A 27,107-nucleotide genomic window follows, 5' to 3' on the forward strand; every position below is an offset into this window, starting at 1 on the left:
TTGTGAATTATGTGATAGTTTACATGGGAGAACATTAGTTTTACATTCATTCTATCGTATATTGTCTCTCATTGCCATGGTTACAATCTCCTCCATGCAATCCTTCCCCCCGCCCCCATACCCCCCAGGTCTTCAGCACACAGTCACTCTCCCTCTCTGGATGTAAAGATCAGTGGATATTTGCAGCTATTTTTTCTCATTTTGAGTCATGTGCCTTCAGTAAATGAGGTTCCCAAAAGCTTTACTCTATCTATGCCATTAAGGTTGAGTGTTGTTTGAGGAGGCAGTTCTTTCCCAGTTGTATTTAAAGTATTTTCCAAATGAAGGGGCTCATCTTCCAGCACTATATCAGATGAAGCATGTATGTGTGCATATACATATATAGAGAGACACACAGATAAAAAATTACACTATAAACTGATCACCATATTTACCTCTGGAGAGAGAAGTTGAAGAACTTGGTGGTTGGATGAGAAGATTACTTTTTCCTGTTTCATTATTTTGTACCATTTGTATTTTGTAATCATATATATGTATTATTTAAATAAAGAAAGATCATACATGTGAAAGGGTCTAGTGCATTCTAGATGGATTAAAATATTTGTGGATATTTAGTGACCCTTGTTTATTAAGACCTTCATTTACCTAGGATGTTACAAGTGTATTTTTAATTTTTCTTTCTTAAAAACTTGAAGAGCTGTAGCAAATGTATATGTGGTATAATTTTAAGTTTTGACTCTATTGAATTGTGGGTACACAAATTTTTGTGAGAATGTTTTTTGTTCTTAAATATTTCACACACACAAAAATAATTTTTTTTAAGAAGCTTGCTAGACAGTCACTGGAGGGGCGTGTGAGAATAGTGCTTTGGGGTCAGCCATTGATCGTATCTTGATGTAGATCCTGGTTACTAAAAGGTGAGTTTATGGTGTTAAAGTTCATCAAGCTGGATACTTACGATCTGTCACTTTTATGAATTTGTTATACTTTAGTAAATCAAATCCTCTCCACTAATTTGAAATTTGTAATTGTTGTTAAGTGCCGTCAAGTAGGTTGCAGTTCATAGCAAGCCTGTATGGGGTTTCCGAGGAGCAGCTGGTGGGTTTGAACTGCCAGGCCAGTGTTGACCCTATAGCGCCACAAGAGGAGTTAATAAAGGACTACTAAAAATAAACAAGTTTGATAGGATTTTTCCTTTGAAAACTATCAGGATCTTGGGAGGAGTAGGAAAACACTCTAAAACCAATAGCTTTTTCTTTAGTGTGAATTTTTAGTTCTTCAAATCAGTGGTTTTGATCTTCATCTCACTCAACCTCCTTTATCCTGTATTCTTAGATTCCCTCCGCAATGTCAGTGGTTTCCATTTTTGTTTGGGGTTGATGCCAGAACTGAGTGGATCTATGGAACTACGGAGAGAAAAATAGAGGGCAAATGAGAAAAAGAGAGAGAAAGAAGAGAAGAAAAAAGAGAACCAGGGTGACAGACAAGAATGCATTGAAAAGCCCTGCCTCAATTTACACTAGCCACTGAATATGCCCTGAAGTTTCCAGCCTACCGCTGCCTCAAATGGCCTCCTCACGTAAACTCAATCAACTACTTTTCTTTTTCTTTTTCTTTTTTTTTTTTTAGGGAAGCATTGTGCCTAGGCTTGGCACACAGATGAAACCACCATAATCATTGTAAAATAGTCCCTGTCCTTCTAGATCCCAGTTGGTGGCTTCCCCAGTCCTCCTAGATTTTAATCTATGGCTTTCACAGGGACTTCCTGATCTGGTATTGCCTGCTTCACTATTCTTAATGCTTTACTTTTTTGCTGATAGCACACTGACCTACTCTGTATTCCTAGAACTTGGCTAAACTTATTTCTGACCCAGGGATTTTGCACTTGCTGCTCTCCGCTGCTGAGGATGCTCTTTGTCTAGAAGATCTTCCTCAGGGCTCCTTCCTTGTCATTTCAATCTCAACTCTAAAGTTACTTTTTCTGAGAGGCCTTAATCTCTCTATCCAAAACAATCTTCTTTAACCTGACACTTCAACGTCTTCATAGTACAACGATTAAGCTCTGGACTGCTAACCCCAAGTTGAAACCCACCAGCTGCTCAGTGGGAGAAAAGATGTAGCAGTGGGCTTCCAGAAAGATTTACAGTAAACTCTACTGGGAAGAAATATTGGTAGCATAGTGGGCTAAGTGTTTGGCTGCTAACTGCAAGGTCAGCAGTTCGAATCCATTAGTGGCTTTCAAGGAGAAAGATGAGGCTTTCTGCTGCACTAAAGATTTACAATCTCAGAAACCCCATATAGGGTCACTATGATTTTGGAACTGAACCACCACCTCCAGACTTTATGGGGAGTCCTCTGATGTGGCATTGTAGGATAAGCACAGGACTGCAAAATTGGTTTGAACCACAAGGTCAGAAGGTCAAACTTACATATAAAGGGTCACTAAGAGACTTGATGGCACTTAGCAACAAACAAACGAGTTGCAACAGGTTCCACACCACTTAGCAACAAACTCTATGGAGGGACAGTTCTGCTTTGTCATACAGCTTGGCTATGAGTCTCTGGCAATTGGTACCATCTGAAATGAAGTTTTATTTGTTTACTTAATTATGTTACTGCAACTAGAATGTGAGCTCTTTGTGAAATCAGGGACTTTGGTGTGGTGCTGTTGGGTAAGCACTGGACTGCTAACCACAAAATCAAATCCACCAGCCACTCCTTGGAAACCCTAACAGGGTTGCTATGAGTCAGAACTAACAAGACAGCACTCAACAACAACAAATAAGTATATGTGAAAGAATGAGTGAATACTATTTATTATATACTTGTTGTATACAAGGCACTGTCCTTTCATGTAACAAGTCATTAAATTCACATAACGCCCTTATGAAGCAGGTGCTACCATTGCCTTTATTTTATAGTTTGGGCAGATTGAAGCATAGAGAGATTAAGAAAAAATTTCCAAGTTCACAAACTTGCAGTGGCGGAACAGGAATCTGAATCCAGTCTGGTTGGAAGCTTGCACTAAGTAAAACTAAAAACCAAACTCACTCCATCAAATAAATTCGGACTCATAGAGATCCTATGTAGGGTTTCTGAGACTAAATCTTTACAGGATCAGACAGTCTCATTTTTCTCCCGGAGAGCTGCTGGTGGATTTGAACCACTGATGTTGAGGTTAGCAGCCTAATGCCTAACCCACAGATATAAAACATCATGTGGGTGGCTTTAGAAACATGAGGCTTTCTGCTCCCAACAGCCTCGGAAACCCTATGGGTCGCTCCACGGCACACCACCACCACCACGTCCTAAGATCCTGATTCCTTAGTTCACGGGTGAGGTCCGGGTGTCTGTGTATATTAAAATAAGACTCCAGTAGGGTTTGGGAACGTCCAGGGAAAGAAAGTTCAGGTTCTTGAGCCTCATTACATCACACAGACCCCAAGCCTCTGCGGCGTGAAGGCTACTGGGAGTTGTAGTTATCTAGCTCGGTTTGGCGTCGCTTCCCGGAAGTGACGGAACAGTTCCGCCTTACGCCGCTCTCTCCGCGTTTGCGCGGTTTCGGCTTCGCAGTGTGACTCGCTATCTCACCTGGAACACCGTTTTTGGTCCTGTGTTTCGAGGAGAGGGGCCCAGGTCGGGGTACGTATGAGAACGATGAGTGGTGGGAGGGTCTGGAGGTGGCGGCCCAGGACTCTTCTCGTGGCCTGTGACGCTCCGGCTCTCCCGCTCTCTTCTCAGTGCGGTCGCCATGTCGCGTTTTTTTACTACCGGTTCGGACAGCGAGTCTGAGTCGTCCCTGTCTGGGGAAGAGCTCGTCACCAAACCCGTCGGGGGTAACTACGGCAAACAGTGAGTGGGTGCGGTGGTCCGGGAGGGCTGGGGTTCCGTAAGCTGTGGAAGGCGTGCCTGGCAGATGGGAAGCCCGGGTCGGGGCCGTGGGGAGGGTCTGATGGAAGGACCAGTGCGGGTTCTGACGATGTTGGGAGTGTGGGGACCCGAGCGGTGCTCGAGGGACAACCCTCACGCTTAGAGTGTTGGGAAGTGGAATTCCACCCACCGGGGACAAGAAGGAGAGCCGCAGGGAAGAGGCTTCCCTCGGGCCGGGTCTGTTGCGTCAGCTCCTTAACTGGCCCCCGTGCCCCCAGCCTCTGTGCTGTGACCCCCGCACGGCATCGGACTAGTCTTTACCAAAACACCCGAAGTCATAATTACTCTTAGCGCCAGGAAACCCTCGCTAGCCTCTCCGTGATCACAGACAGGAACCCAAAATACTTAATCTGTATCTTGGGGCATTCTGGTCCTCCACCTCGCTTTGCAGGCGGCCTCAAACATCTGTGATTGCATGAGGGGCCTCCAAAACATTGGAGGGGGGAAGGAATAGAAAGATAATGCAATTTTTCCACGAACGTTCTGAATTTTTCTTGTTTGCCTCTACTTACAAATCAAAATCTTTTCACCCTTTGAAATAATGAGATATCATTCACAAGTCGTCTTCATTTTTGCCATTACCTGTGTTACTTTTCTTGTTGGAAAGTGCTGTCGAGTTGGTTCCGACCCTGTATAAGGTTTCCGAGGAGCAGTACTTGAACCACCAACCTTGCAGTTCAAATTGATTTTGCACTTGAACCACCAACCTTGCAGTTCAAATTGATTTTGCAGTCCAGTGCATTAACTCCCAGCACCACACCAGGACACTATAGATACACAATATAATATACAAGGGGACTTCAAAAAGTTTGTGGAAAACTCCCATTATCTTTTGATTCCATTTTTCCATGAATTTTTTGAAGTCTCGTATGTGGTCATAGGGCCTGGGTGATGCAGATCATTTGTGTTCAGCTACAAATCCAAAGGTTGACGCTCGAACACACACAGTGGTTCCATGAAAGAAAGGCCTGGTGATCTGCTTCTGTAACGATTGTTGTTGTTGTTAAGTGCCGTCGAGTCGTTTCTGACCCATAGCGACCCTTACAGGGTTTCCAAGGCTGTAAATCTTTATGGGAGTAGATAGCCTCATCTTTGTCTCATGGAGCGGTGGCTGTTAGTTTCAAACTGCTGACCTTAAGGCTTGCAGCCCGATTTGTAATAACAATTATAGTCCGGAAAAAAAATCTTAGAGAGCAGCACTGCTCTGTAACCTGTGGCCGGGAGTCACAACTGACTGCACGGCAACAGATTTGATTTTTATTTTGTGTTATTTATGAGAGGGCTTCAAAAAGTTCTTGGAAAAGTGGAATTAAAAGATACTGGAGGTTTTCCAAGAACTTTTTAAGCTCTTCATATACATATGCCTGTTCATAAAAATAGTATTTTGTATCCCTGCCAAAATGGAAAGAGAAAATCGATACAAAAGAATAGAGATATTGTTGCCAGCTGAATTCTGTGAGTCTGTCCTGTTTTCTTAATTGTTGTAGTTAAGTGCTGTTGAGTCGGTTCTGACCCATAGTGACCCTGAACAGGGTTTCTGAGGCTATAAATCTTTACGGGAGCAGAAAACCTCATCTTTCTCCCGCGGATGAAAGAAAAATACTAGCAATGCAGACGGTCAAGCCATTGAAACTCCTTGCAGTCAGTCTCCCACAGTTTGGGATAAGTTGCTTCCTAAGACCTACCACCTCCTTGGAGCCTTTTGTTCATTCCTTCCAAAGTATCCCTTTTTTGTCATTTAGTTACTGTGTTAGTACTTTTTAGCAAGGTGTGTTCTCATATCATTGTTTTTTCAATATGTGATAAATGTTGCTTGTTGTTAAGGGCCAGGGAGTCAGTTCTGACTCATGACGCTGTATAGGTTTTCCAAGGATCAGCACATGTACTGCTGACCTGGTAGTTAGTTTAGCAGTCCAATGCTTGTCCTATAGTGCCATACCAGAATAGAGAAGTCCCTTCATGTGTTGATTTTTGAGAGGCTAGAGACTTTTGTTGTGCACTCTACATTTGACAGAAGGCCTGCTTAAAGTCGACTGAAAAGCTTGAGTTGTATACTGACGAGCTGTGGAGAGGAAGCGTCAGCAGGAGGAAGACACATGTGATCCGATGACCCGAGTTATGCAGTTCCACTTGACTTATCTGAGAAGAGAAATAGGAATCACTCGGAAAGACCTAAACTGGGTAGGGATGTTAATTGTCGCTGTTCCTTTTAAACAGGGCACTGTTGCTGAGTGAGGATGAAGAAGATACCAAGAGAGTTGTCCGAAGTGCTAAGGACAAGAGGTGAAGCTGGAGGTTTAAAAATTGTGGGAAGGCCATGTGAAAGCTGGATTTGGGGAAAGCTTGGAGCAGTGTAGTGTTTTTTTGTTTGGCAGTGATGTGGGCGTGTCCAATGTATGTTGGACTCTCAATTCAGGTTTGAAGAGCTGACTAATCTTATCCGGACCATCCGGAATGCCATGAAGATTCGAGATGTCACCAAGTGCCTGGAAGAATTTGAGCTCCTAGGAAAAGCATATGGAAAGGCCAAGAGCATTGTGGACAAGGAAGGTGTTCCCCGATTCTATATTCGAATCCTGGCTGACCTCGAGGACTATCTTAATGAGGTATGATGTTGGTGGATGAGGAGAGATCAGGATGGGAGAAGTGGGCCTGGCATTCACTCCTAGTCCACGTCCAAATATCTTGTTTCCTTGGGGCTGTTTCCCTTATCTTCACTGCTTTCTGGAGCACAAGAAATAGAAAAGATAAAACGGGGAGAGGAACCTTTTTTAAGGCCAAGTGTTTTGTTGTGCTTATTCTTATGTCTTGTCATTTTGTACTTTGTGCCGTGGTGTATAAAGTGTCATTAAAAGAAAAGTCAACAGTTGTAGTTAATGCATAGTGCAGATGGTTTACAACATAGCAAGACTCATTAAAGTGGTAGTGGAAGCCTGAAATTTAGGAAATTATTAGTCTTGTCCCTATGTTCCCTTTTCCCTCTTTCCTTTAGTTATGGGAAGATAAGGAAGGAAAGAAGAAGATGAACAAGAACAATGCCAAGGCCCTGAGCACCTTGCGCCAGAAGATCCGCAAATACAACCGAGATTTTGAGTCCCAGATCACAAATTACAAGCAGGTGGGAATGGTAGAGGTGGATTATTGTGGAACAGTGACTCTGTGACTAAGACTCAAAAAGCATTTGCAAATGGGAGGTGTAGTTGGAGAAAGAGTCCAGAACACAATGGCCTGGAATAGGGTGGTGGTTGGCAGCCAGGCGTCCTTAAGTATTCTTTCACTTTCGTTTGTCCAGAACCCTGAGCAGTCTGCAGATGAAGATGCTGAGAAGAATGAGGAGGACTCAGAAGGTAAGAGAGCAGACCCTATTGTAAATGGTTGTTGTTGTTAAGTGCCACTGAGTTGCTTCTTACACATAGCAACCCTGTACTAGGGTTTCCGAGGAGCAGCTGGTCAGTTTGATCTGCCAACCTTGTGGTTAGCAATCCAGTGCTGATCTTACAGTGCCACACTGGTGTGGGTGGGAAGTCCAAAATCAGGATTCCCCTTGGCCTGGTTTTTTGCTTGCCTTTCAGCCTTCCTCTTCTCCTACTCTAGATTTTACTTTTCTCTTTCTTACCAGGCTCTTCAGATGAGGATGAAGATGAGGATGGAATCAGTGCTACAAATTTCCTGAAGAAAAAATCGGAAGCTCCTTCTGGTGACAGTCGCAAGTTCCTTAAAAAAATGGAGGTATAGAGCCAGAATTAAACTAAAGGGTGATTTGTAGAGACCATTCTGTAGTCTTATGTTCTCCCATATAGAGACTCAGAAACCTGAGATTGAGAGGGAGGCATGGGCTTTAGTGGGGTCTAGTTTGAGAACAGACTTGGAGGGGAAGCGTGGGGTTTAGTGGGGTCTAGTTTGAGAACAGACTTCCTATTGGATTATAGCACTAAGCCATCTGGAATCAAGAGAACCAGATCCTGAGCCTAACTCTTCTTTGGGAACTATATGTCCTTGGAACGAGTTACCACTTTTATATGGGTTTTGGTGGTCCGTTCCCGTTCTTGACATTCTGATTCCATGAATAACTCTTTTGTTCCTGAAAATCCTTGTTCATGTGTCAGCACAGAAAGCAGAGAGGCTAGTCAGTCTCCGGGTCTTCCTACTGATCCTCTCTTTTTCTCTGAGGATGAAGATGAAGACTCAGAAGATTCAGAAGACGATGAAGACTGGGACACGGGTTCCACGTCTTCTGATTCAGACTCAGAAGAGGAAGAAGGGAAACAGACTGCTCCAGCCTCAAGATTTCTTAAGAAGTAAGGAGACTGGTGGGACCTAGTACCTCAGTAGAAAGGGAGGGTGGTAGTTGTGGTTGTGTGCCATCGCGTCAGTTCTGACTCATAGTAACCCTGCATAGGATTGCTGAGCTGGAAATCTTTACAGGAGCAAAAAGCTGCCTCTTTCTCCCTCAGAGAGGCTGGTGGATTCAAACTGCTGACTTTGTGGTTAGCAGCCCAAATTATAACCCAATAAACTACTGGGGCTCCTTAGCGTAGAAAGGGTTGTTGTTGTTGTTAACTGCCGTCGAGTCGGTTCCGACCCATAGCGACCCTCTAGAGGGTTTCCAAGGAGCGACTGGTGAGCTTGAACCAACAGCCTTGCAGTTAAAACTGACTGCAGTCTAGCACATTAACCCGCAGCGCCATACCAGGACTCCAGTAGAAAAGGTTGTTGATGTCAAGTACCATCAAGTCAATTCCAACCGATAGCGACCCTGTATAGGGTTTCCAAGTAGCATCTGGTGAGCTTGGACCACTGACCTAGCAGTTCAAACGGCATTGCAGTCTGGCTCATTAACCCACCGTGCCACACCAAGACTCCAGTATAAAGGGTTGTTGTTAAGTGCCGTGGAGTTGGTTCCGCCTCATAGTGACCCTGCACAGGGTTTCCGAGGCTGTAAATCTTTACAGGAGTAGAAAGCCTCATCTTTCTCCTGCTGAAATGCTAGTAGTTTCAAACTACTGACCTTGAGGTTGGCAGCCCAGCTCGTAACCACTACGCTACCAGAGCTCCTTAGTAAAAAGGGTAGGAGGCCCTTAATAATCTTGAGTACTGTTACTGCTTCTATATAACTCTTTTAGGTTGTAGAGGCCAACTGCTCCCATTTTACAGGATGTCTGAAATTAGTGATTATTTGCAAAAGTCACAAAGCGAATGTACCCTGAAGGGAGATGGGTATGAGGACTTCATAGTTCAGAATTTAACCAGGACTATAATCATTGTCCTGGTGTGGTGCTGTGGATTAATGCACCATACTGCAAAGCCGTTTCACTGCAAGGTCGGCAGTTCAAGCTCACCAGCTGCTCCTCAGAAACCCTACACAGGGTTGCTATGGGTCGAAACCGACTGGACGGCACTTAAGCAACAACAGCAATAATCACTGTATGGGCTGGGTGCAGATTTCAGTTAGACACCGATGGTTCTGACTTACAGCAACCCTATATAGGGTTTCTGAGAAGCAGCTGACATGGCTCGCAGTCCAGTGCTGATCTTACAGTGCCGTAATACTGGACAAGTATTTCTTAACTTCAGATTCCTCATCTTTAAAATGGGCAAATGCTTGAATCTGTCTCTCAGGATAGCTGAGAGGACATCCAGAGGTGATGCAGGGAAGGGGCTCAGCCCAGCACTGGCATGAGGTGAATCCTTAGTGGGAGCTGCTCCTGTTGTCTCCTGACTTGGGAACTTGGAGTGTAGTACAGAGTGCAGCAGACCTTCCTGAACTGTATTGGGGCAGTCACAGAGTGGGAAGGATCCTGATTGGGAATCTAGGCCCAGTTCTTAGTTTTTTAGTAGTTGTGTGACTTTGGGTAAGAATCTTATTAGGTCTCTGTATCCTCTTTTGAAATAAAAGTTATATTTGCTCTGTTAACACCACAGGAGTGAATTATCAGCACTCACTAAAACCAGGGCTGTGTTAGTACTGTGTCTAAGCTTAGACAGAACAACCACTTGATGGGCATCTTACTGTAGAGTATTTTTCACTGAGTGTTCTGTGGAACCCATATCCAGTCTGGGAATGACTGTATTTCACAATCCCTTGAAGTTCTACTTTAGAATCTGAGAAGTTTCACCAACATAGATAATGGTTAACTTTCTCTTAAAACTTTCTTGACCATAAAACTTAACATTTTAAACCTGTGGACTGATACCTTACAGAGATGTCAACCTTATTGGTTCAGATCTTGTGTGTCTAGTATATGTTGCTGTCTTTCAATAATTATATAGTTAAGTCTCCTATCTTTGGGCCATCAGGAGTATATACAAAGGCTCCTGGCTAAGAACAAGTGAGGACTAAAATTAAATGTGTGGTACCACAAACAATAACTATATGTCATCCTTTATGAACATAGACAAATGAATCTTTGTCTAGCAAAATGAATCTACGACATACTAGAGGGCTTCAAAATGTTTACGGAAAAATGGAATTAACCAAAATAATTCATTTTTCCACTGTATTTTTAAATATTTTCTTTGATTTATATGGGGTAGGGGTAGGAATAAGGAGACGTCCTGGTGTAGTGATACAGAAAAAGCACTGGACTGCTAACTGCAAGTTCAGTGGTTCAAACCCAGCAGCCACTCCTTTGAAACACTATACAGGGTCACTATGAGTTGGAACCAACTCAAGGTACTTAACAGATTAGTGTTAGGGATGGGGTGGAACTAGGGCTAGGAGTAAGACTTGGTCTAGTTTTAGAATTACGGTTTTTATTTTTTTTCTTGAAATTTTCATTTGGAAGTTCCGTTACTACGTTATTCCTCTTTTTACTTTATGGGGATTTCTTGTTGTAAATTGGTATCTCTGGTTTCCTATTTTCAATCTTGTACTTCTACATCTGGGTTGAGTTCTGGATGATAATTGTCATGTATGTTAGTCTCAGATTGGTGTCTGCATTTGTTCTTTGTCAAGAGAACTTTTAGTTTTTTAATAAGGTTGGTCTAGTTATTACAAATATTTTAAAATTTCTGTTTATTTGGAAGTGTCCTAATTTTGCCATCATATTTTCATGGACAATGATTTCATGGTGTATGATTCTTGCTTGGCAATTTTATGCCGCCCCCCCTCCCCCCAAGTTTTATATATGCCATTCCATTATCTTCTTTTCTGCATCAGAGAAATCACAGGTTAGTCTTACTAGTTCTCCTCTGTAGGTAACTTTTCATTTTTCTCCAGTTGCTCTCAGGATTCTTTCCTTGTCTGTAACTTTGAATAGTTTATATATATCTGATTTTCTGTTTGGAGTTAATTTAATTTCTTTAATGGCTGTTTTGCCTTTCATGATGTCAGGGAAATTTTCTTCCAAAAACTTTTGGACAGTCTGCTATTTTTGTGGGGGGTTTTTTTGTCTACTGTTCTGGAATTCTAATCATGCCTAAGTTACTATTCTTGACAGTGTCCTACATCTTGTTGTTGTGAAGTGCCGTCGAGTCGATTCCAACCCATAGTGACCCTGTATAGGGTTTCCAAGGAGCAGCTGGTGAGCTTGAACTGCCAACCTTGCAGTTCAAACGGCTTTGCAGTCTGGTGCATTAACCCACAGCAGGAGTCCTACATCTAACAGATGAATATTGAGAGATACTCAAATTCAGTAATTTGGCTTTACATTGATTCAGTTCTACTACTTTGCCCTTTCAGTGTACTATCTATTTCTGAAGTCAGTATTAGTTTTCTTTCTAAATGTTGTTTTTGTTGGTTTCCAGCTTGTCATGTGTTTTGTAAGTTTGATTTTGTAGTGTTTTCCTGAATTCCTCTAAAGGGTTTCCATATACTCCTTGGAAACCCTGTACAGGGTTGCTACGAGTCATAAGTGTTCTCCTTGCTTTCTCTCAATCTGCTGAAGGTAGCAAAATATCATTCTTTTAAATTCCTGTCAAGTACTTCTGATACCATTCCTGATGTATTTTCTGAGTGTATTTTTTTCACTTATTTGAGACACTAGATTTTGTTTCTCCATGTAAGCAGAAATAGATTTTTCAGAGACATTGTGGTATCGTATTTGGATTTAATTGATGATTGTATGTTGGTGTGTTCTCAGGCACTCACCACCTGTCTCCTGGGGGATGTGATAGAAACTGGAAGCGGGAATGCAGTTCTCTGTTCGCTATTTGTGTAGCATATCTCAGGGTGGGTTTGCGTGCCTCCTGAAGTAGGGGTGACACTCCTGGTACTCGACCCTGGACAGAATAGAAGCCGTTCAAGAAGGGGTACTGCTGGCCCTTGGGTTGGCCAGGGCAGGGCTTGGACATGCCCTGACTACCAGGGAGTCCTGATTTGGCGCTGTAGGAAAAGCACTGGATTGCAAGGTCAGCGGTTGAAACTCACCAGCTATTCCTTTGTCAGAACCAACTCAACGGCACTTAACAACAACAACCCCATTAAAAAATGACAAAGTATCTCAATAGATAATTCTTAAAAAAAAAAAAAAACTATATAAATTGCCTGTATGTACATAAAATGATGCCCAGTATCATTAGCTACGCAAACCAAATCCACTGCCATTGGGTCAATTCTGTAGGACAGAGTAGGAATGTCCCATGGAGTTTCAAAGGCTGTAAATCTGCCATATCATTCTCCTGCCGTGGGTCTGAACCATCAACCTGTTAGTAGCCATTTGCTTAACCACTGTACCATCAGGGCTCCATTATTAGCCACAGGGAAAAGCAAGTGAACGCCACAATGAAGCACCCAATAGGATGGTTAGAATCTAACAGGTATTGGCCACTGTGTAGATAAATTGGAGCCCTCATAGCTGGTGGAAATGTATAATGATGTGGCAGTTTTGGAAACAACCTTGCAGAAAGTTAAACACAGTCACCAGATGATCCAGGAATCCTACTCTTAATGTGTATACCGAAGAGAAATGAAAGTACGAAATTCATTACCATCAACTCAGTTCTGACTCATAGTGACCTTCTGTGGGGTTTCTAGTTGGTTTGAACCACCAGTCTTATGGTTAGCAGTCCAGTTTTTATCCTACAGCAAGCGCCATACCAGGACTTCAATGAAAGTATTGTTGTTAAAGTGCTGTCAAGTTGGTTCCAGCCCATAGAAACCCTATAAGGGATCTGAGGAGCAGCTCTACGTAAGTAAGTGTTCATAGCTGTTATTCATGTTGTTGTCAAGTGCCTTTGAGTTGGTTCTGACCCATAGCGACCATGTATAGGGTTTCCGAGGAGCAGCTAATCATCTGAAACCACCGACTGTGCAGTTCAAACTGACTGCAGGCAAGTGCATTAACCCACAGCGCCACACCATGACTCTAGTTGTTACTAAGTGCTGTCAAGTCAGCTCTGACTCATAGCGACTTTATAGGGTTTCCAAGGAGCAGCTGATGAGCTTCAACCAGCGACTTTCCAGTTCAAACTGACTTTGCAGTTTAGCACATTACCAGTCATCTCTCATAAGAGTTCCTTAGTGGGTATAATTTGACAGACCTCAGTAGGTATCCCAGCACATTCAAATGCTTATGGTTCTTGGGTTATGGTTGGCTATGTGGTTAATTCTCATCTCTGGGTCAACCTTGTATAATATGTAACTTGGACCCAGGACTTGATGGAGGAAAAAACGAAGTTCATGGGAGGAAGCAGACTCAGAAATAGAGACTGGACTGGTCTTTAATGTCTGTGTCTCTCTGCAGGGTGTCCACCACAGAGGAGGATAAGAAAGCAGCTGAGAAGAAGCGGGAGGACAAAGCCAAGAAGAAGCATGATCGGAAATCTAAGCGCTTGGATGAGGAGGAGGAGGATAATGAAGGCGGGGAGTGGGAACGGGTCCGGGGTGGAGTGCCCCTTGTTAAGGTGAGGATTTGTGGTTGAACTGAATTAGGAGAGCATACAGGAGCCCTCCTAATCAAGTTGGAAGAAAGCACAAGGGATGGGGGTCCCTGTTGGCCTGTGTATGATGGGATGTATTTTGCCTAGGAGAAGCCAAAAATGTTTGCCAAGGGAACTGAGATCACCCATGCTGTTGTCATCAAGAAACTGAATGAGATCTTACAAGCACGAGGCAAGAAGGGAACTGACCGGTAAGATTTTAGTATTTGGGCTGTGGGATTACAGGATAATAAGAGCTCTTTTTTCTTTTAGACGCAGGATAAAGATTGGTGAGGAAATACTTCTGGTTTGGAAGGATGTGTGTGCAGCAGCCATCCTGACCTTAGACTAATTAACTACTTAACCTTTTGGGATTGATTTGGCTCCTAGCCTTACCCAGTGCTGTTTCCCTCTAGTGCAGCACAGATTGAACTGTTACAGTTGCTGGTTCAGATTGCTTCAGAAAACAACTTAGGGGAGGGCGTCACTGTCAAGATCAAGTTCAATATCATCGCCTCTCTCTATGACTACAACCCCAACCTGGCCACATACATGAAGGTGAGACTTATGAAGAGGGAGCATCTGAGGGCTGCCTTGGGTGGGTCTGAAAACTGGGGGGCTGTGGAAATAATCTTAGCCCATGGATTCCTGGTAAAGAGACTCTTGGGAGGCCTTTGTTTATTATTCTCACACCTGTGCTGTCTGCTCTCTTGGCAGCCGGAGATGTGGCAGAAGTGCCTGGGCTGCATCAATGAGCTGATGGACATCCTGTTTGCAAACCCCAACATCTTCATTGGAGAGAACATTCTAGAAGAGAGTGAGAACCTCAGCAATGCTGACCAGGTAAAGGGAGGAATGGCAGGATAACTGAGGGTATAGAGAGGTGTGTGTTAAGAAAGAGGAGTTTGGGGCTGAGTTCTGGGTTTATTTTTTGTACTTTGCCTCCTCTTCAGCCATTACGTGTCCGTGGTTGTATCCTCACTCTTGTGGAACGAATGGATGAAGAATTTACCAAGATAATGCAAAATACTGACCCTCATTCCCAAGGTGAGCCTGAACAAGCATGGGCTTTGGTGAGAGAACAAGGTATAGTACTAATTTCAGGGTTTTTAAAAGGATTATGTTGAAGCCTGTGGAAAATCAGCTCTTCCCCAGCCTTCATACTAGAGGACCTGTTCAGATGTAGATTGCTAGACCCCACTCCCATGGTTCCTGATTCACTGGGTCTGGGTGGGGCCTTAGAGTCTGCATTTCTAGGCAAGTTCCCAGTCGATGCTTCTGATCTGGGGTCACACTTTGAAAACCATAACAATTCTGCTTATTTAGCTTGGATCAGAGACATTGGATGGGAAAGGGCAGGACATTTATTTAGTAAAAATGTGAGTGCCTGTTGTATCCACCTGTTGAACAAGGCAGCCAAAGGTCTCCATGCTCATGGAGCTTGCATTTGGATGCCAGAGAAAAGCAGTACAATAAGTAAACAAGATCATTGTAGATGTGAAGCGTTCCAGTGCTCTAGTGATAGAGTGCTGGAGAAAGACTGGAATGATGGTTGTTCTAGATAATGGTTGAGTAAAACACCTTTGTGTTTAGGGCCATTTAAGGTGAGGTCTAAATGATCAGGAGAGGTTAATCAGAGGAAGATTTCGCAAAAGAGTACCTGGCACGGGAACAGAGAGTTGGGCACACTCCAGTAATGGAAAGGCCAGTGTGGATTGAATGCAGCAAGGGATGCTCTTATTGAATGACTGAGGAATTGGGTTTTTGTATAAGCAATGGGATGGGAGGGTTGGAAGTCTTGGGGAGAGAACGATGTCTACAAATCACAATGAATAGACCTCTCTGAAGGATAGACATGCAGAGGAGTAATGGGAACGATTAGGACAGATGGTTAGGAAGGAAGCCTGGCTGCCTGACGGAAATGAGGGTGGGTGCTCTCCCTGCAGAGTATGTGGAGCATCTGAAGGATGAGGCACAGGTGTGTGCCATCATTGAGCGTGTGCAGCGCTATCTGGAGGAGAAGGGCATGACAGAGGAAATCTGCCGCGTCTACTTGAGGCGCATCCTCCACACCTATTACAAGTTTGACTACAAGGCCCATCAACGGCAGCTCACCCCTCCTGAGGGCTCCTCAAAGGTAAATTCTTAGTAATGGTATCAGAGGGAAGAGGAATGTGTCCATCTATCCTACTGTCTCTCACAACTCAGTGGTAAGTCTTATATCCCAGGGAACTCCTGAAATGGAACGGAAAGAGATACTCTGAGGGATTAGAATTAAGTTGGATGATTCTTACCTTAGATTTTCCTTACCATATCTCTTTCTCCAATAACTTCTGCTCTCCTCCAGTCTGAGCAAGACCAGGCAGAAAATGAGGGTGAGGACTCAGCTGTACTGATGGAGAGACTGTGCAAGTACATTTATGCCAAAGACCGCACAGATCGTATCCGCACATGTGCCATCCTCTGCCACATTTACCATCATGCTCTGCACTCCCGCTGGTACCAGGCTCGAGATCTCATGCTCATGAGCCACCTACAAGACAACATTCAGCACGCGGACCCCCCAGTACAGGTAAGGTGGGAAGAACATGTTCTGGGGTTAGTGTAGAGAGACAAAACAGGCCCCTGTTTTGGACAAACCTATTCAGTCAGGTCAGTTACCTCTCTGGCTATGCTGATTTTAGTTGAAACTTGGTCTCCCTAAATGCTGGTGTTCTTTTATACCACGCCAACAAAATTAGATTCCACTGGGTTACAGGTTGAGATTCAACCATTTAACCATTTATAGTACATCTACTATGATGTTTTCAATAACCTCATATGGATGCGAAAGCTGGACAGTGAATAAGGAAGACCGTAGAAGAATTGATGCCTTTGAATTGTGGTGTTGGAGGAGAATACTAAAAGTGCCATGGACTGCCAAAAGAACCAATAGATCTGTTTTGGAAGAAGTGCAGCCAGAGTGCTCCTTAGAGGCCAAGATGGCTAAACTTCATCTCTCATACTTTGGACATATTGTCAGGAGGGAATAGTCACTGGAGAAGGATATCATGCTTGGTAAGATGGAGGGTCGGAGAAAAAGAGGAAGACCCCCAATGAGATGGATTGGCCAGGTGGCAGCATTGATGGACTCAAGTGTGGTAGCGGTAGTGAGGTTGGCCCAGGATCAGACATTGTTTCGTTTTGCTGTGCATGGGGTCGCTATGTGTTGGTTCCGACTTGATGGCACCTGATAACAACACCGAATGTATTGATGAGGAGCTCTGGTAGTGTAGTGGTTGTGAGTCGAGTTGCTAACTTGAAGGTGAACAGCTCGACACTACCAGCTGTTTCGCAGGAGAAAGATGAGGCTGTCTGCTCCCATAAAGATTTACAGCCTCAGAAACCTATACAGGGTCGCTGTGAGTCGGAACCTACTCCACGGCACACCACCATCACCACATGTATTGATAGTGTCATGGTATGGCACTTTTGGATAACCTCTGGACTGTTAAACACAAGATTGGCAGTTCATCAGCTGCTCCTTGGAAACCCTGTACAGGGTTGCTTTGAGTTGGAACTAACTCCATGGCTTAAAACAACAGCAACAACAGTGTCTCCAGCCGCTTCATCTGTCCGTGTCATCTTCTCTCTCTATCCCTGGTGTCACTGCCTCTTTAGGTAGGATCCCATTCTCCATTCTTCTCACTTGCTGGTCCCAGGGACCTCCACTCCTGAGCTGCAAAATCAATCACTCTCCTCCTTTTGTCAAAAAACATCTATCTCTATATTTCCTAGCCTCACAGTTAGACCTGACGGCAATTACTCACTGTTGTACCACAAGAGTCCTATCCCCATTTCCTCTCGCCAGCCCAGTCTCAACAGATTGGAAATCATTCAGTGGTGATTCTGCATTCCCCCGCCTCATCTGGAACTAGGCTCCCTCTTGAAAGCTTGTAAGCAAGAAGTCACTTCTTGCCTTCATAGGTCCCCCATTTTGGGTAGCCAGTGTCTCTGTTGCCCATCTCTGTCAACCTTGTGTGTGTGGGAGTAATCCAAGCTGTAAAGATTTGTTCCCATTTTTGAGCTACTACATCCATAAGTATAGATAGGTAAAGTTCATCAAATTGTAGCAGGTTGCTCTTTTTTTTCCCCTATTCTTTTCTTCTAGTTGAGTTCTGAACATCTAACCATCGAAGCCAAGTCAAGTGGGTACTGTCTGCAAGTATGGGTGTTCTTGTGCATCTCCCCTCACTTCATATCAGCTGGATGCTTCACTCTCCACTCTAGTCCTCTGTGGCCATGTCACTGCCTCTAGGCCCAGGTGTCCCCGGGTCTTGCCATACTGCTGGCCATCCAGGTCTCCACAACATAACTTACTTTGGGGGATCCTGGTATAGTGTTATAGGAAAAGCACTGGATTGCTAACTACATAAGCAGAGATAGAAGGAATACAATTCAAGGTAATAGAGAAGTAGGAGGAGAAAGAATAAGAAAACAAAAACAATGACACCCCCCCCCCCTTTCAAAAAAAAGAAAATCCAAAAGCAAAGCAAATAAAACAGCGCAGCTGCTGGATCTGGAGAGGAGAAAATTCTGGGGATTTCTGCAAGCTAAGGAGCTCACAGGTGGTTTGGGAGGGATGTGACAGCAGAGTCCTGGCCCTGATGGACTTCCTATTATCTATGTTCAGGGCACAATCTGGAAGTAGTTCCTGGGGGCCCCTGATGGAACTGGTTTCAGTATCTGTTAGGACCACAGGGCAGCTGGGGGTCAGGGTGAGAGTTCGATGCTGGCCTGCGCTCTGCAGGTTCTGTAGGTCTGGAGCCAAGCCCACCTGAATCTAAGCACCAAAGTGGCACTGTAGGCCCCTGCCGCATACTGGTGTGGTTCCTGGCCACATGGCTCCAAACTCCTGGAGAGCAGGAGCTCTACATTGGGCGTGGATGAGGGTGGGAGTTGGCCCACAGGGGTATGTGGGGAAAAAAAAGGAATCATACCTTTCTGTCACCTTTGTGAGTCTGCTCTGCCAGACCACCTTCTGTTGCCAAAGCTGCTCACAAGATAAGATGGTCATGCCACATCTAGCTGGCCATTCACCAGTCAGTGTCCCTATCTCACTTCCCATACTCAGCTTCTCCTCCCAGCAAGCACTCAATCCAAGCCTCTAACCTTTCCCGTAAAGTTCAGGGTTCCTGAGTTTTCCTCTGAGTCTGTTTCGTATGTTCTCTTGTATCTTTGTTGTGGAGTCCATGTAATGAATCTACATAGTCCACCATCTTACCGGCAATTTACATTTGGTTTTTTGTTTTGTTTTTTTTTACAGATTTATAAATTTATCTGATCATAAACTGTTAGTTTTCATCTACTTTGTAGGGTTTTGAAAGTGGTGACAGGCACATAGGTCACCAGTGTATAGAGTTTGTTTGGTGAATCTTCATCCTCATTACGTTTTCTGGACAACTGCATCCAGATACGGTACGGGACGTTCCTAATTCCTTTGGCCCAGACAGCTTTGTTGAGCCTGGTGTCAATGCGAATGTCTGTTGCTCCCATCTCCTTCATGGCAAATTTCCGAATCTCCTTGAGTGCTCAAGGGCACGCTTCTTGAAGCCTGCTCCATGGATGCGCTTGTGAACGTTGATGGTGTACTCTCTGGTCACCACTTCATTGATAGCAGAACGACCTGTCTTCTCGCCACCCTTCTTTGCGGGAGCCATAGCAATAGAATCAGGTTGGAAAGGAAGAGCACAAAGGATTGTGCTGCATTTGTTTTTATTGAAGTTTTTTCTGTGTGTTTTTGTTTTGTTTTGTTTTTTTATTTCCTCAAACATTCTGTCAATCCTTTGAAGGTACTTAAATATGATTCTTTTGGATTCTTTATCAGCGAATTCTATTACCTTTTCCTTCTTAGAAACTATTTCTGGCTGTGCAAGACGTCTTGGTCATGTGTTTGAACCAATCTTTCTGTTTCTTTGTGGAAGGTAAAATCTTCTGTTGTCTCTGAGAGGTTTGTATTTAATTGATGATTGTATGTTGGTGTGTGCTTAGGCTTTCACCAACTGTCTCCTGGTGGGTGTGATTAGAGAGTGGAAATGTGTGCACCATTTTCCATTTGCTGAGATTGTGCAGCTCAGTTTAGGGTGGTTTTACTGGTGTTGACTGATGTCTCTTGTTGATCAAGTGGTGTGTGATCTGGTATTGGTACTTGTCCAGTGAGTGGGGCTGCAGAGGGCGCAGTTGTATGGGCATGGTTGCTGTCTGCCCCAGGTGGGACAAGAGGAGAAAACAAAAACGTAACAAGCAAAGAAACAACTCCAAAACCAATAGAATAAAGGAGAAAAAAAGAAAAAACAGGCAGCAATCAGTAAAAAAGAACATAGTAACTTTTTTTAAAGAAAAAAGAGGGACAAGAAAATAGAACTGTACAAGATAAAATTAGAAAAAAATGAAATGGAAAAATAAAAACAGGAAAGATGAAAAAAGAAGAGTAGAGAATTGTTGTTAGGTGCCATCGAGACAGTACCGACTCATAGCGACATTATGCACAGCAGAACGAAACACTGTCTGAACCTGGGCCAACCTCACTATTGTTGGCACGCTTGAGTCCATCGACACTACTGCTTGGCCCATCCATCTCGTTGGGGGTCTTCCTCTTTTTCTCTGACCCTCCACCTTACCAAACAGTCCTCCTGACAATATGAGAGAGATGCAAAAGAAAAATTGAGAGAAAAAAAGAAGAGGGTGGAAATGAGACACAAGAAACTAAGGAATAAACTAAAGCAGAAGTGGTGGTGGTGTGGTGTTAAGTGCTCATAGTGATTCTGTTCAGGGTTTCCAAGGAGCAGCTGGTGAATTTGAACTGCCAACCTTGTGGTTCAAACCAGCCTTAGTCTAGAGAGGATAAAAATCAAAGGAGGGAATGAGGAAGAAGAATAAGGAACAAACAAAAACAACAAAAGGAAAAATAAAGTAAAAATTAGTTCTGTTGTTGGAGAACTCTGATATGTGTGCATGTGTGTTCTTGTTGACCAAGGCCCATAAGAGACGGGTGGAGAGGGGGATGTGACAGACTGAGTTCCAGTCGAAGATCGCGTTACTAGGCCTAGGTGGTGTCTATGTTTAGAGCACCTCATTTGGAAGCATTTCCTGGAGGCCCTTGAGGTTGCTAGTTTTGGTGTCTGTCAGATCCTCGGGGCATTGTGGCTGATTATGAAGGTTCCTGCTAGTCTAATTCTGGCCTGGAGGCTGTGTGGGCTTAGAGCTCTGTAGCAGAACCTGCCTGAATCCAGGCATCAAGGCAGCACCATGGCCACCTGCCTCACACTCAAACTCCAGAAGAGCAAGGTCTGCGCTGGGGGTAGATGAGGGTGGGGCCTGGCCTTACCTCTGTTATCCATAGGAGTATGTGGAACAAGAAGAAATCCAATCTTTTCTGTTGCCCTTGTGAATCTGCACTGTCTCTGCAAAGCTGTTCACAAAAGTTCAAGATTGCTGCCTTGCTCTCGGTCAGCAATCAGTCTCCTTTTTTTACCCCAGCTCAGCTTCTCCTCCCTGTAGGTATTCAGTCCACTACTCTAACCTTTCTTCGGAAACTCAGGGTTCCAGGATTTTCCTGTGTCAGTGTCATTTGGTCATAGGGTTCTGTATAGTGTGCCTGCCTCATCCACCATCTTGCAAGACAGAAGTCCTCCATAGAAGGAGGTTTTACCTTTACAATTAGACTTGTGATTCATCTCACTTTAATTTTTTCTGTATGAAATGAAAATCCCGACATGGATTTCTAGCTATTGTTACATCACCATTTATTTGTAGAAAAGAACTTCCCCTATGGATTACTTTGGTTGCCTTTGGGAAAACAATATAATTGTATTGTAGGTTTTTTATTCTCTTCCACTCATTCATCTGTTATAGTGCTGGTCCCACATTGTCTTGTTTACTGTGCATTCATAGTAAGTCTTGAAGCCAGATAGTATGAATCCTTCAACTTGGTTCTTTTTCAAGATGCTTTGGATGTTCTGGACCTTTGAATTTCTATATACATTATAGAATTTGTTCATCGAGTTCTAAAAATACACCTGCTACTGGGCTTATGCTTGGGTCTTTGTTGAATCTATAAATCAAGTTACAGAGAATTGACAATAGGAAATCCTATACATACACTAACTCTTCATTAATTTCTCTTTACACTATTTTAAATTATTCCATGTAGAGATATTAAGCAATTTTAAAAAGTTATTCCTAAATGTTGTATAATTTTTAATGTTATTGTAACTAGACTTGTTTTCACATTTTATTTTTTCAGTTATGTACTTAACTTTGTATATAAAAATATAATAATACTAGCCTGGATACATTGTATACCTTGCAGTGTTTGCTAAATTTGTTTTAGTAGTTACTGATTCCTTAGAGTTTTTTACTTCTCATGTCATCTGCATATACAGATAGTTTTGCTACTTCTTCAAGCTTTATGTCTTTAAGTTTTTTAATTCCTCATATATTGCAATGCCTCATACCTCTGGTTCAGCCACCATCATCTTCCTACTGGTTTATCTCTGCTTCTGCTTTCATCTTCTTCATGCTGTTCTTAGTAATGCAGCCACCAGAGTTATGGTGATACATTTGAGCACATTATAGTAAGCCATCTAGGCCTTCCAGTGATTCCCATCCTCAAACCCTTAAAATACCTTATAGTGCTGGTACATGCCCCAATGCACCACGTTTTTTTAGGTGTTCAAATGTGTGTTTGGTCTGAAAAAATTTGCCATTTTTGTTTAATACCCCAACCCTGGGTTTGGCCAGTTTTCTCTCCCCCACCCCCCGTATATAAATTTTTGTGTGTGTGGCGAGATATAATAAAAAGTTTGCCATTTTAACTATTTAAAAAAAATTTTTTGTTGACTTCCCAACCCTCAAATTTAAACACCATGGCTAGCAGGGACATGTCTGTTTTCTTCTCTGTCTTGGTGTGTAGCCTAGTGCTTGATACATGTTTGTTGGGTAAATGAATGACTTCCCTTGTGACTGTTGCTCTAACCATATTACCCTTTTGCCCTCAGATCCTGTATAACCGCACTATGGTGCAGCTGGGCATCTGTGCCTTCCGCCAAGGCCTAACCAAGGATGCCCACAATGCACTGCTGGACATCCAGTCAAGTGGCAGAGCCAAGGAACTTCTAGGCCAGGGCCTACTGCTCCGCAGCCTGCAGGAGCGCAACCAGGAGCAGGAGAAGGTGGAGCGGCGCCGGCAGGTGCCCTTTCACCTGCACATCAACCTGGAGCTGCTGGAGTGTGTCTATCTGGTGTCTGCCATGCTCCTGGAAATCCCTTACATGGCCGCCCATGAGAGTGATGCCCGCCGACGCATGATCAGCAAGCAGTTCCATCACCAGCTGCGGGTGGGCGAGCGACAGCCCTTGCTGGGTGAGTGTGGGACTCTGCAGTGCTACAAACTTTATTGACTTATTTCTTACTTATTCTAATTACAAGGATAGTTGTTAAAAGTGCTGTTGTCAATTCCAATTTACAGCAATCCTGTATAGGGTTCCCTTGGAGCCACTAGTGTGCTTGAACTTCCAACCTTGTGGTTAGCAGCCCAGTGCTTATCCTCCAGTGCTACACCACTACTCTGATTATAAAGATTGTCGTTGTTGTGGTTAAGTGCCTTCAAGTCGGGTCACCCATAGTGACCCTGTATAGGGTTTCCAAGGAGCAGCTGGGGAGCTTGAACAGCCAACCTTGTGGTTCAAATTAACTTTGCATACATTTCCATTTTGACCTAATCTGTGTAAGCATTTGAACTTGGAGTCTCTGTTGTGGGATCTGACATATATGTGTTTCTCTACACCTGCAGTGTGTTTCCAGTCTTTAAACATTTATTGCACAGGTTATGGCTAGCCATCCTAAGTATAAGCCCTAGTTGCAAACCAACCCCTGTGTGCATACTCACCCACTGCCATCGAAGCTATTCCAACTCATAGTTCCCTGTACAAGATTTCTGAGGCTATAAATCATCACGAATGCAGAAATCCTCATACTGCTCACACAAAGTGGTTAATGCATTTGAACTGCTGACCTTGTGGTTAGTGGTCCATTAAGTGTCATTAAGGCTGCTTAAAGTACATATTATAGTTTGTAATGACAAATGGATGCTATTTTGTAACATGCACAAAACATCATATTATTGTTATGTTTAAAGATGCTTTAACATAATTTTTCATAATAACATAAGACAAACATTTGATTCACTGACGTTTGCTACAAACTGTACCTAAATTCCGACTTATACATAAACTTGACTTAAAGTCAGACTTGGGAACAGAATTTGTTCCTAATCTGGAGACTACGTGTATACCATAATTTCCAGTTACTCTTTTCTGCCAGGTCTTATCTTCTTGGCTTGTCTCTCAGACTCACGTCCATAGGAGCCCAGTAAACCTGTGGCTTTATTTAGGATGTAGTTTGAGATGAGCCTTTTTTTTTTTTTTTTTAAAGAAACAAAGTGAGCCACCTTAATAGGCTGCTAATAGTGTAAGTGATGGATGTTGTTAAGTGCCATCGAGTCAGTTCTGACCCATAGCGATGGATAGCTAGGTAGAAGTCATGAAGGTGGTATACGAGAGTGAGTGAAGTGTGTTCCGGGCTCTTCCAGCTCATCATAAGGAACCTTACAGGATGGATTGTTCAACACTGAATTACATTACAAGTAACTGAGATGAAGCCTTTTAAATTCATTCTTTAAAAAGCTATTGAGGATAGGTTTACAGATAATACTTACTACAATATTGTAGTTAAAACACCAGAAAATGTGACAAAACCAGCAGCTATAAAAACACCAACAGCAATGGAAACAAGTGTGTGTGCTTGCAGTGCATATAGAAGAGGCCGTGCAGTTTGCAGCGTCATGTGATTAGGTCACAATGACAGCTCTGACTGGAGAGCATTGTTGTGCCATCGAGTCAGTTCTGACTCACAGTGAGCTTGTCTAGGATTTCTGAGCAGTGACTGGTGGGTTTGAACCACCAACCTTGTGGTTAGTAGTCCAGTGCTGATCCTGTAGCAACACACCAGGACTCCTGACTGGAGAGCATTAGGAGATTCAAAAAATAAATTAGCAAGAGTTTTAGCCTTGTAGCTAGTTATATTGATACAAATAAGCTGAACTTAAAAAAAAAGTTTTTTTTTTTCTTACAACTAACTACAGGGATATTTTTATTTAAAAAGGAATAAATTTTTATTGAAACACTGCACAGAAATGTCATAGACCGTCATTTTGATACCCCCTGCTGTGGCGGTGTCATCCAGCGCAGTCCACACACCCCTAGTGATGCCACTGGACAGGAGCCCTGGTCCCCAAGTTTCCGTAGGCCCGGCCTCATTCCTAGTCTTTCAGGTCCCCCCGAGTCAATGAGGGAACATGTGGTTGCTGCCTCCAAGGCCATGAAGATGGGGGACTGGAAGACCTGCCACAGCTTTATCATCAATGAGAAGATGAATGGCAAAGTGTGGGACCTTTTCCCGGAGGCTGACAAAGTTCGCACCATGCTGGTTAGGTGAGCCAAAAGAGCAGAGCAGGTTGGGGAAGTTTTTGAAAAGACTGGTTGGTCTCCTTCCAAATGGACTTCCATTTGCTCCTCTTTCCCAATAGGAAGATCCAAGAAGAGTCACTTCGGACCTACCTCTTTACCTACAGCAGTGTCTATGACTCTATCAGGTAGGGTGGGCCTTGGGAAAGAAGAGAGTCCTCAGCTTTGTAACTAGGAACTAGGATCCTGATTACTCCCTGCTCTCTCTCTACCTTCCTCCTCAGCATGGAGACGCTGTCTGACATGTTTGAGCTGGACCTACCCACTGTGCACTCCATCATCAGCAAGATGATCATTAATGAGGAACTGATGGTAAATGGGCACATGGGGCCCTGTAGGGAGTGGGGTCTGGTCCATGTCATGTCCTATCTCTGCCTGGCCCTTTAGGCCTCCCTGGACCAGCCGACACAGACTGTGGTGATGCACCGCACTGAGCCCACTGCCCAGCAGAACCTGGCATTGCAGCTAGCTGAGAAGCTAGGCAGCTTGGTTGAGAATAATGAGCGAGTGTTTGACCACAAGCAGGGTACCTATGGTGGCTACTTCCGAGGTGAGTGGGTCGGCCCCCAGGTTCTGACCCCTTAACTGTCTCTCCTCTGGTACTGACCACTCTCCTCTCCCTTTTCATTTCTCTCTATAGATCAGAAGGATGGTTACCGCAAAAACGAGGGCTACATGCGCCGCGGTGGCTACCGCCAGCAGCAGTCTCAGACAGCCTACTAGTCTTCTCCACTTCTCCATGTCTTAGACCACTCGGTGTTTAAGTCCTAAGCCATACCCAGTCATTAAAGGTCTATTTAAAGTTGCTGCAACTCCTTATTATTGTGTACGTCCACAGGTATGTGTTGGATTCATTCATTTGCTTAGCTTTTGCTGCATGACATGCAGAACGGTCAGAATCTATCTTACAAATCCTTGACTTCAAAGGGCTTAGTGCTCTGTGACATGTAACAATGTAACTGAAGATTCTAACTCCATGTGGAAGTTATGATAGGAATATGGGGGAAAGGTGGTGAATATATTGAGACTGACACCGGAGATGAATGTCAGGGAAGGAATAATGGTGGCAGTGAGACCGTGAAAGCTGGGTGGGTGGTGGTCCTTGAAACAATGTAGATCTGCTCTTCTCTGCCCATGACAAGACAATCACTATAATTAAGAGTAAGTAGTGAGAAGCTTTTAGAGTGATTGGACATTGTCATGACATCTCAGCATGTGATTGTTTTCCTAATAATTCATGTTTATTGTATTTTATAAAAGTGACTGGTCTACAGTCGATTGGAATTTTTTAAAATCTTCATGACTGTTTGAAAAGTATTCACTTAGGCTGAGGGAAAAGCAGGTGCAAAGGAGTAGGAGAAACGTGTGGTTGGTTTGAAGTGTATGTAGGGTGATGTGTGTGTGCAGGAGAGATGATAAGCAGGAGCCATAAACTGGGACCATTTCATGAAAGCTTTAAATGCTTTGGGTTTTTGCAAACAAAATAACATGAGTAGATTCTGTTTTTGAAAAGATAATGACGCTCCACTGTAGAGTGTTGGAATTGGAGGAAACACAAGGCAGTAAAGTCTAAGTAGTTAGGGTAGGAGCGGTGGGGCTGGGGGAGGATTGAGGAATCCTGTGTGTAACGAGCTGTCTGCCTTCAGTGACCAGTTAGGTGGGAGAGTTAGAGTGTTTCCTAATTGGAAGATGAGTAAATTATAGCACTGCTGTGAAGAATACAAGAACTGCAGGTATACAGAGTGGGCTGATAAT

The 27,107-nt window shown here is 43.6% G+C and overlaps 1 protein-coding gene across 2 annotated transcripts; it reads left to right on the forward strand.

Annotated features, from left to right (window-relative positions):
• Positions 1-3,601: 3,601 nt before the first annotated feature.
• Positions 3,602-26,158, forward strand: EIF3C (eukaryotic translation initiation factor 3, subunit C). Of its 2 annotated transcripts, none has more exons than XM_006877038.1 (20): positions 3,602-3,852; positions 6,148-6,213; positions 6,347-6,536; positions 6,923-7,048; positions 7,223-7,277; positions 7,550-7,659; positions 8,101-8,228; positions 13,614-13,773; positions 13,897-14,000; positions 14,205-14,346; positions 14,506-14,631; positions 14,742-14,835; positions 15,735-15,925; positions 16,136-16,360; positions 22,827-23,190; positions 25,160-25,319; positions 25,415-25,480; positions 25,577-25,664; positions 25,740-25,902; positions 25,993-26,157. In XM_006877038.1, exons 1-20 carry the CDS (start codon positions 3,752-3,754, stop codon positions 26,073-26,075), a joined length of 2,742 nt encoding a protein of 913 aa, XP_006877100.1. In that variant the 5' UTR covers positions 3,602-3,751; the 3' UTR covers positions 26,076-26,157. The 2 variants fall into 2 exon arrangements, with proteins under 2 accessions (XP_006877100.1, XP_006877101.1); XM_006877039.1 differs by having other exon boundaries at positions 3,743-3,852; positions 6,953-7,048; positions 25,993-26,158.
• The last annotated feature ends 949 nt before the right edge of the window (positions 26,159-27,107 follow it).

This window comes from Chrysochloris asiatica, unplaced genomic scaffold (assembly GCF_000296735.1).
Source record: "Chrysochloris asiatica unplaced genomic scaffold, ChrAsi1.0 scaffold00440, whole genome shotgun sequence".
Taxonomy (NCBI): domain Eukaryota; kingdom Metazoa; phylum Chordata; class Mammalia; order Afrosoricida; family Chrysochloridae; genus Chrysochloris; species Chrysochloris asiatica.

What these genes read in the sequence shown, in the direction of transcription:
- EIF3C (XM_006877038.1), top strand. Translation starts at nt 3,752, where the DNA reads ATGTCGCGTTTTTTTACTACCGGTTCGGACAGCGAGTCTGAGTCGTCC. An exon ending in GTGGAGTGCCCCTTGTTAAG is followed by an intron (nt 13,774 to 13,896) that starts GTGAGGATTTGT and finishes TATTTTGCCTAG; the next exon opens with GAGAAGCCAAAAATGTTTGC. An exon ending in TCATTAATGAGGAACTGATG is followed by an intron (nt 25,665 to 25,739) that starts GTAAATGGGCAC and finishes CTGGCCCTTTAG; the next exon opens with GCCTCCCTGGACCAGCCGAC.